The 16,083-nt window shown below is 46.2% G+C and overlaps 2 protein-coding genes across 3 annotated transcripts in view; one reads left to right on the forward strand and one right to left on the reverse strand.

Annotated features, from left to right (window-relative positions):
- The window catches only part of TADA3 (transcriptional adaptor 3), an 11,742-nt gene extending 6,990 nt beyond the window's left edge, over positions 1-4,752 (reverse strand). Inside the window, exons 1-4 of one of the 2 annotated variants that reach the window (XM_059390273.1) lie at positions 4,026-4,616; positions 3,071-3,303; positions 1,462-1,712; positions 1,239-1,344 (exon numbers count right to left, since the gene is read on the reverse strand). In XM_059390273.1, coding sequence (XP_059246256.1) covers positions 1,239-1,344; positions 1,462-1,712; positions 3,071-3,277 — 564 coding nt within the window. In that variant the 5' untranslated portion in view covers positions 3,278-3,303; positions 4,026-4,616. Of the gene's footprint in view, positions 1-1,238; positions 1,345-1,461; positions 1,713-3,070; positions 3,304-4,025 lie in introns of both variants that reach the window. The other variant, XM_059390274.1, reaches the window with a different exon arrangement.
- A 16-nt stretch (positions 4,753-4,768) lies between these two features.
- ARPC4 (actin related protein 2/3 complex subunit 4) lies at positions 4,769-15,994 on the forward strand. Its single transcript, XM_059390278.1, has 6 exons — positions 4,769-4,941; positions 8,711-8,829; positions 10,028-10,139; positions 11,317-11,412; positions 12,356-12,526; positions 15,009-15,994. Exons 1-6 carry the CDS (start codon positions 4,939-4,941, stop codon positions 15,012-15,014), a joined length of 507 nt encoding a protein of 168 aa, XP_059246261.1. The 5' UTR covers positions 4,769-4,938; the 3' UTR covers positions 15,015-15,994.
- The last annotated feature ends 89 nt before the right edge of the window (positions 15,995-16,083 follow it).

Here is a 16,083-nt window from a genome sequence, read left to right on the forward strand (position 1 = left end):
AAAAAAAAAAAAAAAAAAAAAAAAAAAAAAAAAAAAAGAAAAAATTTCCAAGATAGAGGTGCAGAAAGATGTATGTACCTGGACCATCTCAGGTCATAGGTGTGGTCCCTAGAGAGATCTAGGAGCCTTAGTGTCAGGAGAGGAAATTCTCATTTGTATTACCTGAATTTACTACTGCCTATATGGATTAACTCTTCAAATAATTTTTTTTCCCAATAAATTTTTTAAAAAATTCAAAGAACTGAAGTGTTAGAGGTAGGTCTAGGTACTGTGTATATGAAAAAGAAACTTACTGTGGGGAGTGTGCAAAGGCATTCTGGTGGAGATAACAAGGCATCAGTGCTTTGAAGGACAAGTTAGTTTACTAAGGGAAAAAGAGCATGTGCAGAGGCCCAGAGACCAGCAAAGAGTCTGCGTGGGCCTGGGGTGAGGGCAAACTGCTTGGCAGGGCTGGTAAATGCAGCAGTGACAAGGGGGCATGGCTGAGGAAACTGGAGAGGGGCAGTAGGGCTGTGTCACCAAGGACCACGATGCTTGGACTTCATCTTGTGCAGGAGTCAGGGGAGGCCTAGGAACAGAGCTTTGTCACTTCCTAACACAACAGCGACCTAGAGGAGAGTGCTCCCTGACACTATTCTGTATTTTCTACAACTTCTTTAATGGAATCGGTTTTATGTACATCATAAGTAAAGTTTTATATATTAAAAAAAAAAAGGAAAACAGGGCGCCTGGGTGGCTCAGTGGGTTAGGGCCTCTGCATTTGGCTCAGGTCATGATCTCAGGGTCCTGGGATTGAGTCCTCCATTGGGCGCTCTTCTCAGCAGGGAGCCTGCTTCCTCCTCTCTCTCTGCCTGCCTCTCTGCCTACTTGTGATCTTTCTCTGTGTATCAAATAAATAAATAAAATCTTTAAAAAAAAAAAAAGGAAAACAAAAAGTCCGTCTGGAAGCAAGGAAGTATTAACAGACCATTTGGGTGAAATCCAATGAAGGCCAGAATCAAAGCAGAAGAGATGGAGATGTTGGGACAAAGGACAGTGTCATTGAAGTAGATGCCTTAGGATGTATGTGATCATTTGGATGAGGTAGAGAGGAGACAATGGAAGAAGAGAGCTGAGAATTAAAGCCTGTGTATCTGGATGGGTAGAGTACGGGCAGAGTAGGGGAAGGAAGATGATACATGATTTTCCTCTGAGCCCTCTTGTTCACCACCCTGTCAACCAAGGCCCAGAGTTTCTACCTTATAATGTTCAGCCTCATCTTCTGGGGGTTTCAGTAGTTCCTCTAGTGTGCGCACTTCCTCACTGGTAATATCAGCACAGTAGGGCTCTACGGAAGCCCAGAACCTGCAAAGAGAAGCAGATCCTGAATGGACACCTCCTATGCCACCATCCTCAGCTCCAGGCCCCTCCAGCCTCTACTGCCTAAATCCCAAGGCCCCTCTATACTCTCTGGCCCAGAACCTGTTGGGGGCATCATTCTTGGGAATCCGTGGCACGTCAATTGGGTCATCAGTGAATTCATATTCCTGGATCTTGGGCTGAAGGTTTTTGGATTTGGGCCGGCCAGGCCCAGGGCCTGGCCCATGTCCCGCCTTCCCTTCCAGTTTCTGTTTCTTCGGCTTTCCATGTTTTGGGGGAGCTCCAAGCTCATGGTCTCGACCCAGCTTCAGGAATCGTCGATCACCTTTCTTATCCTGCCAGTCAGTGAGGATCTGAAATTTATAGAGACTATCACTGAGGGGGAGAAGGGAAGTCAGAAGGACAAGTTTTTCTCCTAGTGAAGAATTAGGATCTAGACTTGAGAAGGCTCCAAAGTCTATTTATCCATTCCCTTTTTATTTAGTAAACTCTTACTCATCCTTCAAAACTCAGTTCCTTTTCTGTTCCTACCTCATAGGATTTTATTCATATACTTCTCATCATTCTATTTATTTGTACTGATTCACCTCTGTTCACTCAACCCAGTCACACAGTATTTAGGTCAAACAAATGCTCATGCCCAGTGCATATTAATACTGGAATATGCTGCTGGTAACTTTTTGGTGAATGCAAACAAGCTTCCCAGCAAACCTTCACTTCAAATGTCACCACAACTGGGAAGCCTTTTCCACATCAGTTACCCAGCTTCTTACATGCTAAAATAAAACAATATGCCACAGCCCTGCTCAAAAAGCTTCAGTGCACAGGGACCACAGGTTAACCATTCATTTTCTTAAAATGGTATCTTGGTCCTTTCTGGGTCTCTTACACTTTGTACCTCCATCGCAGGCCTAAATGTGTTGTTTGATCATCCCTGAATGAATAGTATACCTGTCTTTTCAACTAGACTATAAGCTACTGGAGATCATGAAATTCATCTTAACTATCCGTTCGCCAGGATTTGGCATAGCATCTGACACACACTGCTCAGGGGATGTTTACATAGTGAACAGAAATAATCAAGAGTAGTACCTATAATTAATATCTGAAATACTTAGTATTAGATATTGGGCTGAGGCTTTGCAAAAAACAAAACAAAACAAAACAAAAAACCTCTCTTTTATCTCACAAAAGCTCAAAGGTAGTTCCTATTTTTCATCCCAGTTTGCGTATAGGGAACTGACGCTCAGTGACAGGAGGCAACTTTACCAAAGTCACATAGATAGGAAACAGCAGCACTAAGCAAGTACTTAGGCCAGGATTCAAATCCAGGTCTTCTCAATTCAGTTCCCTTATACGTCTAACCATAATACAATATCACCTGGTATTTGTCCGACCTCCCCCTCCCTTTAGTTGGCAAACACCCTGAAGGCCAGAAGTATCCTAATTACCTCTCTCTAACGCCTAGCACAGGACTCAGAACAAAATGGGGGTTGGGGTCAATAAATGCTCAGTAAATTGGAAATCTTGTCATTTATGAGGATCATGCACATTCTTACATATTCTATGTGTTACACGAGCCCAGCTTGGGACTCTCCTTTCCCCGCTAAGCTCCTGTACCCCAAGCCTCAGCAGGTGCGGCTAACTCAATGACCCATCCCATAACTCATCAGAGTCCACCCCTGGTGATATCCTCTCTATAGGGTATCACCTGGGTTTCAGCCTCGAGAACCCGCAGACGCCGGCTGGCAGAGGAAAGCAGAGTTTCAAGCTCCAGCTGCAGAGTGTCCAGCTCCTCGATGCCGATGCCATCATCCTCAGAGCGGGCTAGCACGGCCGTGTAGCGTGGACAGACCTTCAGGTGGTCCACAGACTTGAAGTCATGGAACTGCAAGGGGCAGTCCTTCAGTTCACTCATGGCCCAGGATACGGGACCCTGTGGAACTGGAGAGGAGAGAGCCATTGATAGGAGATAAACTGGCACAACAAAAGTCCAAGAGCTCCCTTCATCCAGGAACAGAATCAAGGAGAAAGCCCAGCTTCAGTACCTTGTTGACAAGGTTGATGGCGCTGCCCCACTCACAGAGCACTTACTGTACATCAAGCTAAGTACAGATATTTTACTGGCTTCTCACTGAATTCCTCACCCAACCCCGTAAGAAGGGACAATGGTGATCTACACTTTACAGACAAGGAAACTCAGACTCTGTAAAGGTGGGTACCTGCCCAAGGTTACTAAGATGCAATCTGAGTCCAGGTAGTTGTGAGTCTGTGCCACTAATTTCTGTGATATGCTATGCCCTACCTTCCTGAATGCTTTTCTATTCTACTCCTCCCGAGTTCTGCAAATCCCCTGAGCTCCAAACATTCCATTCTTACAATGTTAATGTTCTCCGTGCTTCCCTGCTTCTCCTTGTCTGACCCCCCTCCCATCTTTGTCCCACCTCTTTGCCCCTGACAGTGGTTAAAAATGTGGGCTGGTAGGCTAGACATACCTGGGTTCAAGTCCAGCCTTTACCATTCTCTATTTATGTAGCTCTGAACATACTAATTAACCTTCCTGAGTCTCGGTTTTTCCATCTACAAAATGGGGACAAAACAAATCTTGAATCTGTTTCCCCATAAGAAGTCTGTATCTGTAAAATGGGGATCACAATAGTACCTACCTCCCTGGGATGTTCTGAGGATTAAGAGAGGATGCTCGTCAAGAGCCCAGTTCAGTGCCTGGCACAGAAGTGCGCCTGTGTAATGGCTGGTCCCTCCCGTGGGTCGCCCCAGTGACTTGCCTTCAGGGTCCTCGTCCTCTAGGGACCCCCTAACGCGGCCCCCACCCCCTCTACCTCCTCACTGCAGCCTCCTGCTGCCTCCTACCGCCCCCAGGCCACGGGAGGGGGCGGGGAGTTCCGGTTAGTGGGAGCAACCGCCCCGGAACTGGCTAGGGGCGGGCTCCCTGCAGAGGACGCGGGGGTGGGAGACGCGAGGGAGAGCCCAATATGGCTTGCGGGGAAGGTTGTACAGGCCGCGAGCGAGCCCACTGCAGGTGGGCGGGGGGGAGGGGTAAGCCTCAGGCTTACTCTGGGGAACAGCCCGAGGCTGGGGGCGGGGCTCGACAGCCTAGTTCTCTGCCCGGCGGTTAGTCCCGCTGAGCCCAAGGGGCTGCAAGTAGGAGGGGCCCAAAGAAAGGATAGGGGCGCAGAACCGGAAGGAACGAAGAACTCCTCCGCCTCGCCTTGTCCTAATATGGTGCCCAACCTGAGGCCGGGCTGCACCATTGCCTGATTATGGGGAAAGACTATGACAAAGACAAGAAGGCCAAAGTCACAAGGGAGAGCTGCATGGATAACGGGATAATCTTGAGTATCCATTTGAAACTTAAGGAGTTTAAAAATGTCAAGAAAGTCCTAGCGGGGAAACTTCCAAAGGACCAAGTTTCCTGGGCTCCCCCTTCTCCGTTCGGATCATAGATGGTACCGTCCGGAAGTTCGGGCGGAGACTGAGGCTGCGCTTCTCGCGAAAAGGCAGGCGTCGCGGGGCTGGCCACTTCCGCACTTCCGCTTTCCGGCCCAGCCAGCGCCCGCGATGGTGAGAGAGCCGGGCCCCGGGCCAGGGACCCCCGCGGTTTTGCCTCAAAGCTGTGGGTCTGGGGGAGATGCGGCTTAGCAGGGGAGAGGCCCGGGGCTGAGGGATACTGCGGGGTGTTGGGACACGAGGGGACTGGAGGAGAGAGGGTGGGGCTGGAGCCGAAGTGAGGAAGGGGCGAGCGGGGGACGCCTTCTTACGAAGCAGGACTTGCAGCTTCAAGGTTTAGCTTTCGGTCCAGGTGGGGAATTGTGAGGGTAGAGGACTTCAGAAGTGGGATCTCCTAGGCTGGTGGAAGCGCCGTGAAGGCACTTAGTAGGCCTCATTGCCCGTAGTAGGACCGCTGAGGCGCATAGTAAGGTCTTCTCACTCAGAGGAGAACTTGAGTGAGAACTTCCCTAAGTACACGGTCTTGTCCTCTCCTGCCCGCTTGACCCCGGTTTCCCAGAGGAAGCGTCTACACTTCCTTATCCCACTCTTCTCTTTACTCCCTGCCTTGCTTCTACCGTACAGAAGGATCGCTTTTATGCTGCCACCACCCAGACCTCTTCCTGGTCAGAATTCAGCCGTGTTAACCGTGAGCTCTGCTACTACTGATCCCTCCCTTCCTGGCAGTACTCCCATTTGATAGATGTGGGTGTTCCTGGGAGTTGAGGCTTGGGCTCACCACCTTCCTCTTTGCATTTTTCCTAGTGGCACCTGTCGAGTCCTGGCTTTGATGACCTTGTGTGTTCTGGTGGCTTTTGAATCTGTCTTCCTAGTTCTTTTTTAAGGTTTGCCTGGAAATCTTAAAGACACCTTCAAATTAGATCTCCGGGTCAAAAATCATTTTCTCTCTTATACTTGCTTTTCTTTTTATGTTACTTGTCCTGGCTTTGTGTCTTCTTACCTCAGGTAGAAGCCTGGATTTTCTTTCTTCTAATTGAGGCTATATCACCTGTATTTTTTAAAAGTCAACTTTATTGAGGTATTACATGAGAATGCATTTTATTTGTGAAAAGGCAGGTGTCAGGGGCTTGTCACCTAAAAATCACCGTTTTTAAGTTTATCATCTGTGGATTTTGACAAACACAATAATGTAATCACTACTACAACCAAAATAACAGAATGTTTCCTCAAAAAGTGCCCTCAAATTCTTCTGTTATCAGTCCTGTCTTCTCCCCATTCCAGGCAACCAGATTTTTTTTTTCTCCTATAGTTTTGCCTTTTCAGTGTTGTCATACAAACAGAATTCTTCAGGATGTAGGCCTTTGGATGTGGCTTTTTAAAAACTTAACTTTAGGGGCACCTGGGTGGCCCAGTGTGTTAAAGCCTCTGCCTTTGGCTCAGGTCATGATCTCAGGGTCCTGGGATTGAGCCCCATGTTGGGCTCTCTGCTCAGCAGGGAGCCTGTTTCCCTTCCTCTCTCTCTGCCTGCCTCTCTGCCTACTTGTGATCTTTGCCTGTCAAATGAATAAGTAAAATCTTAAAAAAAAAACGACTTAACTTTATTTACTTACTTGTTTTTGTATTTTCTACATTCATCTTGGGGCTTGAACCCGCGACTCTGAGATCAAGAGTCACAGACTCGGGGCGCCTGGGTGGCTCAGTGGGTTAAGCCGCTGCCTTCGGCTCAGGTCATGATCTCAGGGTCCTGGGATCGAGTCCCGCATCGGGCTCTCTGCTCAGCAGGGAGCCTGCTTCCTTCTCTCTCTCTCTCTCTCTGCCTGCCTCTCAGTGTACTTGTAATTCCTGTCAAATAAATAAATAAAATCTTTAAAAAAAAAAAAAAAAAAAGAGTCACAGACTCTTCAGACTGGACTAGCCAGTCATCCCAATGTGGCTTTTTAACCATAATGCATTTGAGATTAATCTATGTTGCATGTATCACTAGTTACTCCTTTTTATTGTTGAGTAGTATTTCATCGTCTGGGTGAACCACAGTTTGTTGGGAGGTGTTTTTTGATTCCATATTCTCTACATTTTATATGACAGTCTGACTGTTGTGATACCCTCCCTCTGCTTGTTCTCTCCACTGCCCCAGGCTCAGTGTTCTTGAATAACCCTATCTGCCTTTTGTCTCACTTCCTTGTCCAGTCCATTCTCTGCAGAGCCACCACGCAACTCGTGAAGTCATACAACTTCCTCCTCAGAAAATCCCAGCAGTTCCTTACTACTTTAAAAGAAAAGCTAAAGTTAACAGCCTGGAATTAGAGATTACCTGTGAATCTTTAGACTACCATTGCAGCATTATCTACTGAATCTAAAATGCTTTCTGTATACAGCAACCCTGTACTCATCATTACTTCTGGAACTCTTAAATGCCTTTTTGCATTGGTCTTTTTTTAAAGATTTTATTTATTTGACAGCGATCACAAGTGGGCAGAGAGGCAGGCAGAGAGAGAGGGAGAAGCAGGGTCCCTTCTGAGCAGAGAGCTGGATGCGGGGCTCATCCCAGGACCTTGAGATCATGACCTGAACTGAAGGCAGAGGCTTAAGCCACTGAGCCACCTAGGCGCCCCTTTTTGGTTTTGTTCTAATCTTGGTTGTGGTATTATACATAATGTTGTATAGAAAAAGAGTAAGACATTTCATATGTTAAGTACCGAGTGAGGAGCAGGGTATATAGATTTGAATAAAGAGACATGGTCTATTGACCATGAAGCTTACAGTCTAGCGAAGAAGAAATCACTTTACTAAAGAAATATGAAGGTTGTGTTATTGTAACTTATAATAAATACTATGAAGGGGGAAGTCAAGAATGGTCTCTCTGAGGAAGGAAGGGGCCTTCCCTGAATAAGTCAGGGTCTGAGGGATGACTTGGGTCAAGCGAGGGAAGAAAAGCCTGTAGATCGATGGATCAGCATGTGTAAAGCCCTGAGGTAAGAAAGACTTAGTTAATACAACTGAAGATAAGCCAGTGTAGGTAGAAGCTGATCCCTCTAATGGGAATGTCCTTAGTTTACTTTTTATGAATTATAAAATCTGTTTTCATCTTTACTTCCAAACTAGTTTCTTTTGGAAATGTAACTTGTGAATCAAATTCTATCCCTTTTCATTCTTCCTTAGAATATCATAGTTGTTTTTTGTCTTCTGTAACCAGTTGAGCTATTTAAAGGTAGAGATTGTCTTTAGAATCTTAACATTTAGATCATCGTCTAACACATTATTGTTACCCATTGTTGGCTCAAAAGACAGATTTGAGAATAGTCATTGTCACCTGTATGCCTTTAGACCAGAATTTTTCAACATCAGCACTATTTGGGGCTTGCTTTCTTTTTTCTTTTTTTATCTATTTATTTAGAGTGAGAACACACGCAGATAGAGGGAGGGGCAGAGGAAGGGGGAGAGAATCAGACTCAGCGCTGAGCATGCAGCACTTTGCGGGGCTAGATCTCACAACTCTTGAGATCATGACCCAATTCAAAATCAAGAAGCCTGACTGAGCCACCCACATGCCCCTGAATAATTCATTTTTGTGAGTTGTAGGATGTTTAGCAGTATGCCAGGCCTCTACTCTGTGCCAGTAGCCCTCCTACCCCACTCCAAGTCCTGTCAATGAAAAATGTCCCTACATTGCTGAATGTCTCCTGGCAGGAAGAATGGTCTTCTGTTGAGATCTACTGCTCTAGACTTAGAATGAAAGGCACCTTGAAGGCCTAGACTGTTTTGTTCACTGTGGTATGTGAGAGCCAGATATTCTCAGTACCGCCTGGCTCCCATGTAGTTGGAGTAGAGGGCTAATGGGTTTGCTAAGACAGATTCTGATTTTCCCTTGTGTTTTTTCCTATAGACTGCCACTCTCCGTCCCTACCTGAGTGCCGTGCGGGCCACACTGCAGGCTGCCCTCTGCCTGGAGAATTTCTCCTCCCAGGTTGTAGAACGACACAACAAGCCGGAAGTAGAAGTCAGGTAGGGAAGAGAAAGATCAGGGTGGGTGATGGGTTCAGCCCCAAAGATGGCAGTTGTCTGGAGGCTGTCATGAATTTCCGTCCTGGAGTTGTCAAGACAACTGCAGTTCACATACTTTGTCTTACTGCTCGATGAGCAACGGTTCCCAATTTGCAGTTCCAAAAATAGGGTCAGTGGGTTGGCAGGACAAAACCCAGGGGAGAAGCTAAACTCTGGAGCCAAGATTGCTTGACACCAGGTGTGACGTCTCAGAGTAGGGCTGTTCAGTAAGTATCTCCTGTGTCATTGTTGAACCCAGTTTAAGGAGAGAGTGGAGAATTTTGTTAGAAGCCATCTCTGCCCTCTTGTAATTTAAAGATCAAAGAATGTTCTTTTCCCCACCAACTCGTACTCTCATTCCTTACTCCAAATTTTCCATGCTTTGGGTTATTTTCTCTTATCTAGTTTATGTTTTGTTAAATTTTTCTGTTCTCTAAAGTTTAATTTGAGACACCTATAACTGAGATAAACTGTTACCACACCGTGTTGGAATGATTTGAATTTAAAAATACTGACAAAATGTTAGCATGTTTCGTGTTGCTGTACTTAACATAACATGATTTCTGCTGGGCATTTTAATTACCATTACAAATACCTAGAGATTCAGAGGCATCAAAATGGGAGCTGACCTGAGAAGAGTCTTAATGCTGAATAAGTGAATCATTCTGGATTGATAATTAAAGGAGGCCAAACTGTTTGATTTTAGCTTGTCCTTATTCTTATGGCAGCCTCTCTCTTCTCATTCCCTAAATGGTATATGGGTTTGCCCGTAGTTATTAAAATAAGAGCTCTCGTTTGTAAAGCTCCTGCCATGTGCCAGGCACTCTATTAGACAATTGACCCTTTTTGATCTCTCTCAATCCTTGCCAGTGAAATAGGAATCAGTCATTTTACAGATGAGGAAATTGAGATTCCGACAGGGTAACTTGTCCAAGGAAAGTAACAGAGGAGGCTGGATTTCAAAACCTTATCGCCCTGACTCCAGAGCTTGCTCCTTCTGTTGGAGAACACACTTGCTGGCCCCCATCTTGGAGCGCCCCTACTTGTGAGTCTCCTGTTCCTTGGACTCTGGTCTCAGAGATTCCAGGGCCGCTGTGGGGTCTCCCTGAGCATTCTGTTCCTCTATAGTACAGAGGCCTCTGTGACATTGTGTTTTCAGGAGTAGCAAAGAGCTCCTGTTACAACCTGTGACCATCAGCAGGAATGAGAAGGAAAAGGTTCTGATTGAGGGCTCCATCAACTCTGTCCGGGTCAGCATTGCTGTGAAACAGGTGAGCTCACCACTGAGCCCCTGCCTCCTCAGGAGGCCAGGGATCCCCATCCAAGAGACGTCGTGCCAGATTCGAGGTGCAAGGAAACCCAGGTGTACCCAAGGAATGATTTGCCAGGTCAGCAAAGTAGAGAGAGCAACCCTGTTTTGTAAGCCTTGCTCTAGGTTAGAAGTTAGGAAAAGTAGCAGCCAAGGCCATGACCATTTTGGTGTCAGGTCAAAGAATCATTTATAAGGAAGGGGTAATAAGGCCAGTTCATAGAAATAAATAGTACCAATACCAATTTGACAACCATAAACCTTGAAAAAGAGATTTAGGGTAAAAAAAATGTAATTTCTTATGTTTTCTTAGGTGACATTCATATTCCCATCACTCTTATAATTTTTGCCATATTTATGTACCACTTAGGTAGTTATTTGTTTAATGGATTTCCTTAACTTATTTTCTTTTACTTAAATTTGTTTGAAACAGAAACCTTATGCCGTAGTGGAAAACACTATCACTTGTGAGATAGGGGGAACTCTAAAGAAGTGAAAGAAAGCAGATAGGGGGAACTCTAAAGCAGTGAAAGAAAACAAAACTGTTATTTAGTGTAGGCCCTGTTGCTTACAGAAAGCTCTGTCCTTGGTCCCTGCTCTGTTAAAAAGGGAGATTAACAAGTGTTAGAAGGTGTTAAGGGCATATATACCAGCACCTGGCTGCAAAATTCTTTCATTAGAAATAATGAGAATTCAGCATGGTTGAAGTTTGGGGATTATTTAATGTTCATTGTTACTAAAGCAGAGACCACCTAGGTTTATCTCTGATAATTCCAGATGGTATATATATCATAGACTTTGAGAAATACAGCACTAGTGAAATGGGAAAGGAAGAGACAGCTTTGAATGTAGATACAGGCTCTGGAAGGAGCAGATAAAAGATGTTCGTTTGCCAGAATTATCTTTGGAATGGGTGAAAATGAGATCATAATAATGTCTTATTGAGTTGAAGAGGCTCTAATATAGTAGACATTCAGTAGGCAACCAGATGCCCCGTGATTCAGGCAGTGCGCCTGATGTGAAACCCCACTACCTACAGTGAGTCTGGGGGAAACTGAGGTCAGAAGACCAGGGTACAGGTTTCTGTTGGCCTGTGATGTCCGATTTAGGGAGCCCTGTTTATCTTTCACTCTTACTAGGCTGATGAAATTGAGAAGATTTTATGCCACAAGTTCATGCGCTTCATGATGATGCGAGCAGAGAACTTTTTTATTCTTCGAAGGAAACCAGTGGAGGTGAGACTGTGTGATCCACATGTTCATAATATTCAAGATTCTTCCACCAATTCTACTGTCACTGGTCTGGGATTGTTTGAAGAACAGGATTGCTGCTCCTCCATCCATAGGACCCCCACTGCCTGAGTTGAGAGTTGGCTTTCATTTCAGCTGGAGTGAGAATAAGGGGGATCAGAAACTTGGGAAAAGTTGGGTCTCCCTCAGCTATGGAAAAGGCAAAAAATATGAGATGTGTTGCTCATCTTCCTAGAGCCTACAGTCTAATGGCACAAAGGATATAATGAATCAGAAATCCTTTCTAAGCTGTGTCACCAACTAAATCATTGTCTCTCAGGGCCATAGTTGACATTGGCTCGGTGGTTGTCTGATTTTGTACTCGAGTCCTCTCCATAGACTCCCTGCCAAATCAACTTAAAATAATCCCAGTGACTAAGCAAGTACTGTGCAGAGCAGCGTGCACCATCAGATGTGTTGGCCAAGCTCATCCTCATTCTGAGCTAAAATCATTTTTCCTGGTCCTAGATCTAGCCTCCGGGGCCACCCAGAACACATAAGATTACTCTTCAACACATGCACAGCCCAGTCCCATCCTTCTCCCGAAGCATCTCTTCTCTCTGTTTCATTAGATTCTTCTGTGAACAAGATTTCAAGTTCCTTTACTCTCCCCATGACTCATCCTAAATGCAGCTGTGTATCACAGGTAGTTTTCCAGAGATGCCTGTCAGACACAAAATTCTCACCTGGGTCAGTTACTTGGGCCCAGCGTAGACACCCTACCAGAGCAGGCAAGTGCTGCCTGAAGGTCATGAGACTTGGGAGAAGATCATGGCCAGTAGGAAGCATGTAGCTGAGTGACCATAGAGGACATGGCCTACTGAGTGCCCTGGATGCTAATTCTCTCCTGTTTCTTCTTTTTCTCTTTTCTGCTGTCTTCCCTCCCCAGGGATATGACATCAGTTTTCTGATCACCAACTTCCACACAGAACAGATGTATAAACACAAGTTGGTGGACTTTGTGATCCACTTCATGGAGGAGATTGACAAGGAGATCAGTGAAATGAAGCTGTCGGTTAACGCTCGTGCGCGCATCGTGGCTGAGGAGTTCCTCAAGAATGTAAGTGGCGGCCTTCTTGGTGTCCCTCCAGAGGTAGGATGAGCTGTGGGTTCAGAACTTAGCATCTGGTGGCAAAGTGGTGCCAGCAGTGTGAATATTTCCTGAGGCCTATAGGACCTGCTGGTGGGTGGCATGTCAGCCACTTGGGGCTGGGGGACCCATGGGTGATCTTTGGGACCTACAGTGCATTTTCTGTAACTCAAGGACATCCCTTAGTCTCTCATGGGGACTTAGATACTGCTTTCTACATCTCAAAATGTACTTAGTCCTTCCCTATATCTAGCTCAGACCTCAGGTGAGGCAAGTTAAATGTACACGGGAATATTCCAAGAATGTAGGACAGTTAATTAATGTAATTCTACTTCTCAAACAGATTTGAATGTTTTCAGTGTCCCTTTCTCAGGCTTATAGTCATGGTGTTTTCGACCTGTTTCTCATTACTTTAATGGCTTCAGTCCCTCCAGATCCCTCTTCAGTTGTTTGTGTTCCCAACTGAAGGGACTGCAGCCCTCTGAAGAGGAGAAATTATTTACACTGATGAGCTGATGACACAGTTGTTCTTATTTAGATATTCAGGACATGGCCTTCTTTTTTTCTCCTCTTCTTCCAAACAGTTTTTGGTTTGTTGACATGTTCTGCTTTGCATTAACTATAATCCCTAGATGGTAGATTTAGTGTTTACTCCTACCAGTGCATACAGATCCAGCCCAGAAGGAGCTCAGATTCCTAAAAATAGAAATTACCCCTTTTTCCCCTGGGCTTTAATTATACTGAGCACAGTCAGTGTACAAAAGTCAGTGCACAGTGTACTGTGCACGCAGGGTAGCATACTTGTTCAGATCACACAGGCTGTGGGGTCATACTGCCTGTGTGTGCATCCAGCTTCGCTACCCACTTGGGCATGTTATTGAATCTCTTGATACGAAGCCTCGGTTTCCTCAGCTGTGAAATGAGACTATTCATTAATATGTACTTTCTAGTATGATTGAGCATTAAATGAGGAGAGGTATACAAAGCAAATCATTTGGTACATAGTAAGTTTTCCAGGTATTGTAGCACCAAAGTTTTATGGCCAAGGCACTACAAGGCCTAACATTTAACTGCAAAGGAAAACTGTTTTTTTTTTAAACAATTTTTATGTATTTGACAGAGAGAGAGAGATCACAAGTAGGCAGAGAGAGAGAGGGGGGAAGCAGGCTCCCTGCTGAGCAGGGAGTCCAATGCGGGGCTTGGTCCCAGGACCCTGAGATCATGACCTGAGCTGAAGGCAGAGGCTTAACCCACTGAGCCACCCAGGCACCCCTGCAAAGGAAAATAGTTCTTGTCCTAATTTAATATTTGGCTCATTAACCATTTAATTACAGTAATTGCATTTCTTTCTTTTTCTTAATTTAAATTCAGTTAGCTAACATATAGTATACTGTTAGTTTCAGATGCTAACTATATTTCTATAATTACACAGCTAAGAACATTTATCTATCTCTTTAATCCCTGAAACAATCTTTGAGTCATGGGTTATCCCTCTTTTATGAGTGAGTGAACTGGGCTCCGAAAGTCAAGTCACCTGCCTAAGGGCCCTCAGCCTGCAAGAGGAGGAACTGGGACTTAGAGCTTGGTTTTCAGATTCAAAGATCAAGATGGCACCATAGCGTTTGGCAGGGGTCACATACTCGGGTGCATGAGGGGCGTAGGCAGGTAATGCATGGGAGTGAAGTGGGCCATTGGGGATATGGTAAGCACATGGCTCTTCTGAAGAGGGTGACTACTACTACAGAGCTCCTGCCCATGACGGTTTCATTGTTCAGCTTTTCAAAAGAAGCCCCAAATCTGGATTTGTATGCGACATCTCTGATATTTTCAAGGTTGGCAATGAATTCATATTTTTTTAAAGACTTAGTGGACCAGACAGTGTTCGTTATTGGGCTGGGTCCTGTCTGTGGGCCACTGGGCCACAGTTGCTGATCTGTAAGATGTGTGCAGCTCCTCTGGGCACCATGGGGGATACTTGAGGGCAGAAGATATTTCCAAGGGCATATTATGGCTGGAGAACCACCCAGAGCTTGACAGAAAGTACCAGATCATGGGTCCTGCTGCTCTTGGCCCCCTAATCCCCATGCCCTTGCACGCAAGCTCCCATCTCAGTTCAAGCAAGGCACTGACAGCTGTATAGCAGTCACCATGACATGGTTAAAGGGAGCTTTGGAAGAGCCTGCTTCACCCTTAATTTTTCTGTCTTGGCTAGTGCTAGGTTTAACAATAGTTAAACTAGTTAGTAACACTAGTTAAACTAGTTAGCCCTGAAGGTCACTGCTGAATGCAGGCTGAATTAGAAAGAGGGTGCCTAACAAGGTGTGCTGGGACCCAACCTATCCCTCAGAAATCTGAGCACAGTAGCAGCTCTCAGATCAGCCTGCCTCCCCGGAGCAGGCCTACCAGGATACACTAATAACTGCCATTCACTGCCTCTTGGTTCTTTTGACAGTTTTAACCATCTGGCTGGATCTCAAGGCCTTCCCCCTCAGACTCCCCTGTGTCTCTGCGAAGGCATCCTGGAGTTACTCCCCAGAGCAGCAGCGGCGGCGGCAGCAACAGCGGCGGCAGCAACAGCAGCGGCAGAGTGGGGGAGCTGGGTTGGGGTGGGTATTAGATGCGGGAGGTGGGTGGTATGCTTGCTAGCTGGGCAACAAAGCAGCAGTGGACCTGCCCCAAGGCACATGCTGCCCCAAGGCCACATGTGCCTGGTCAGGCTGGCTTCTGATGTTCAGTCCCCTGGGCTGGGACAGATTTTTTTTTAACGTCTTGAAACTTAAATTCTGTGCTTGTAGGAGACTGTAACCTTTTTGTCTTTTTTTTTTTTTTTTACACGAAACAACCTCCACCTCCAGTGGCTGTGACTGGTCCCAGTGATTGTACCATATTGGTCGCTGTGGGTCTGGGCGGGCCTGGAGCCAGAAGGCGACTATTGTGTGTGTCTCCCCCCGCCCCCCCCCACCTCCAGGAAGTCCCAGGTTGGGAGAGAGGGAGGGAAGGAGGAAGGTTTCAGACTCCAGTTCCTTTCCTTTGTCCTCTTACTCCTGAGCCTCCTTGGGCCCAGTGGAAGTTGTTGGGACTCTCTGCCAGCTTCCTGAGCTCTGCCTGAAGATAAGCCACCCAGCACTGGTTGGAAACAAGGGCTTAATTGGTGGCCACCGGCCATGCCTCGAAGCTGGGCACTGAAAGCCAGGTGCCTCTGGCCACAAGGGCCTCTTTGTGCCCTCCCAGCTGAGAGGGGCCACTGATTTGCCTTGTCTATCAGTGCAGTGCCTGTGCTAGAGTTGGAGGGGTGAGTCTTCCAGAGCTTCCTGAGCTGGGTCTCTTCTGCCTGCTCTGGCTCCTCTGCTCCCACGCTCGCTGTACCTTTTCTTATTCTGGTGGATCCCGCCTCCTCTCCTGATTAAAGTCTCTCCTTGCCCCTTTGGGGCTGCATGAGGTCTGTGCACTGTGTATATGAAAGGTGGGGGTGCAGTGGGGCTTTTTCTTCCCAAGACAATGTAGTTGGTACTTGGGGGGCCTGGGCG

This window comes from Mustela nigripes, chromosome 2 (genome assembly GCF_022355385.1).
Source record: "Mustela nigripes isolate SB6536 chromosome 2, MUSNIG.SB6536, whole genome shotgun sequence".
Taxonomy (NCBI): Eukaryota; Metazoa; Chordata; class Mammalia; order Carnivora; family Mustelidae; genus Mustela; species Mustela nigripes.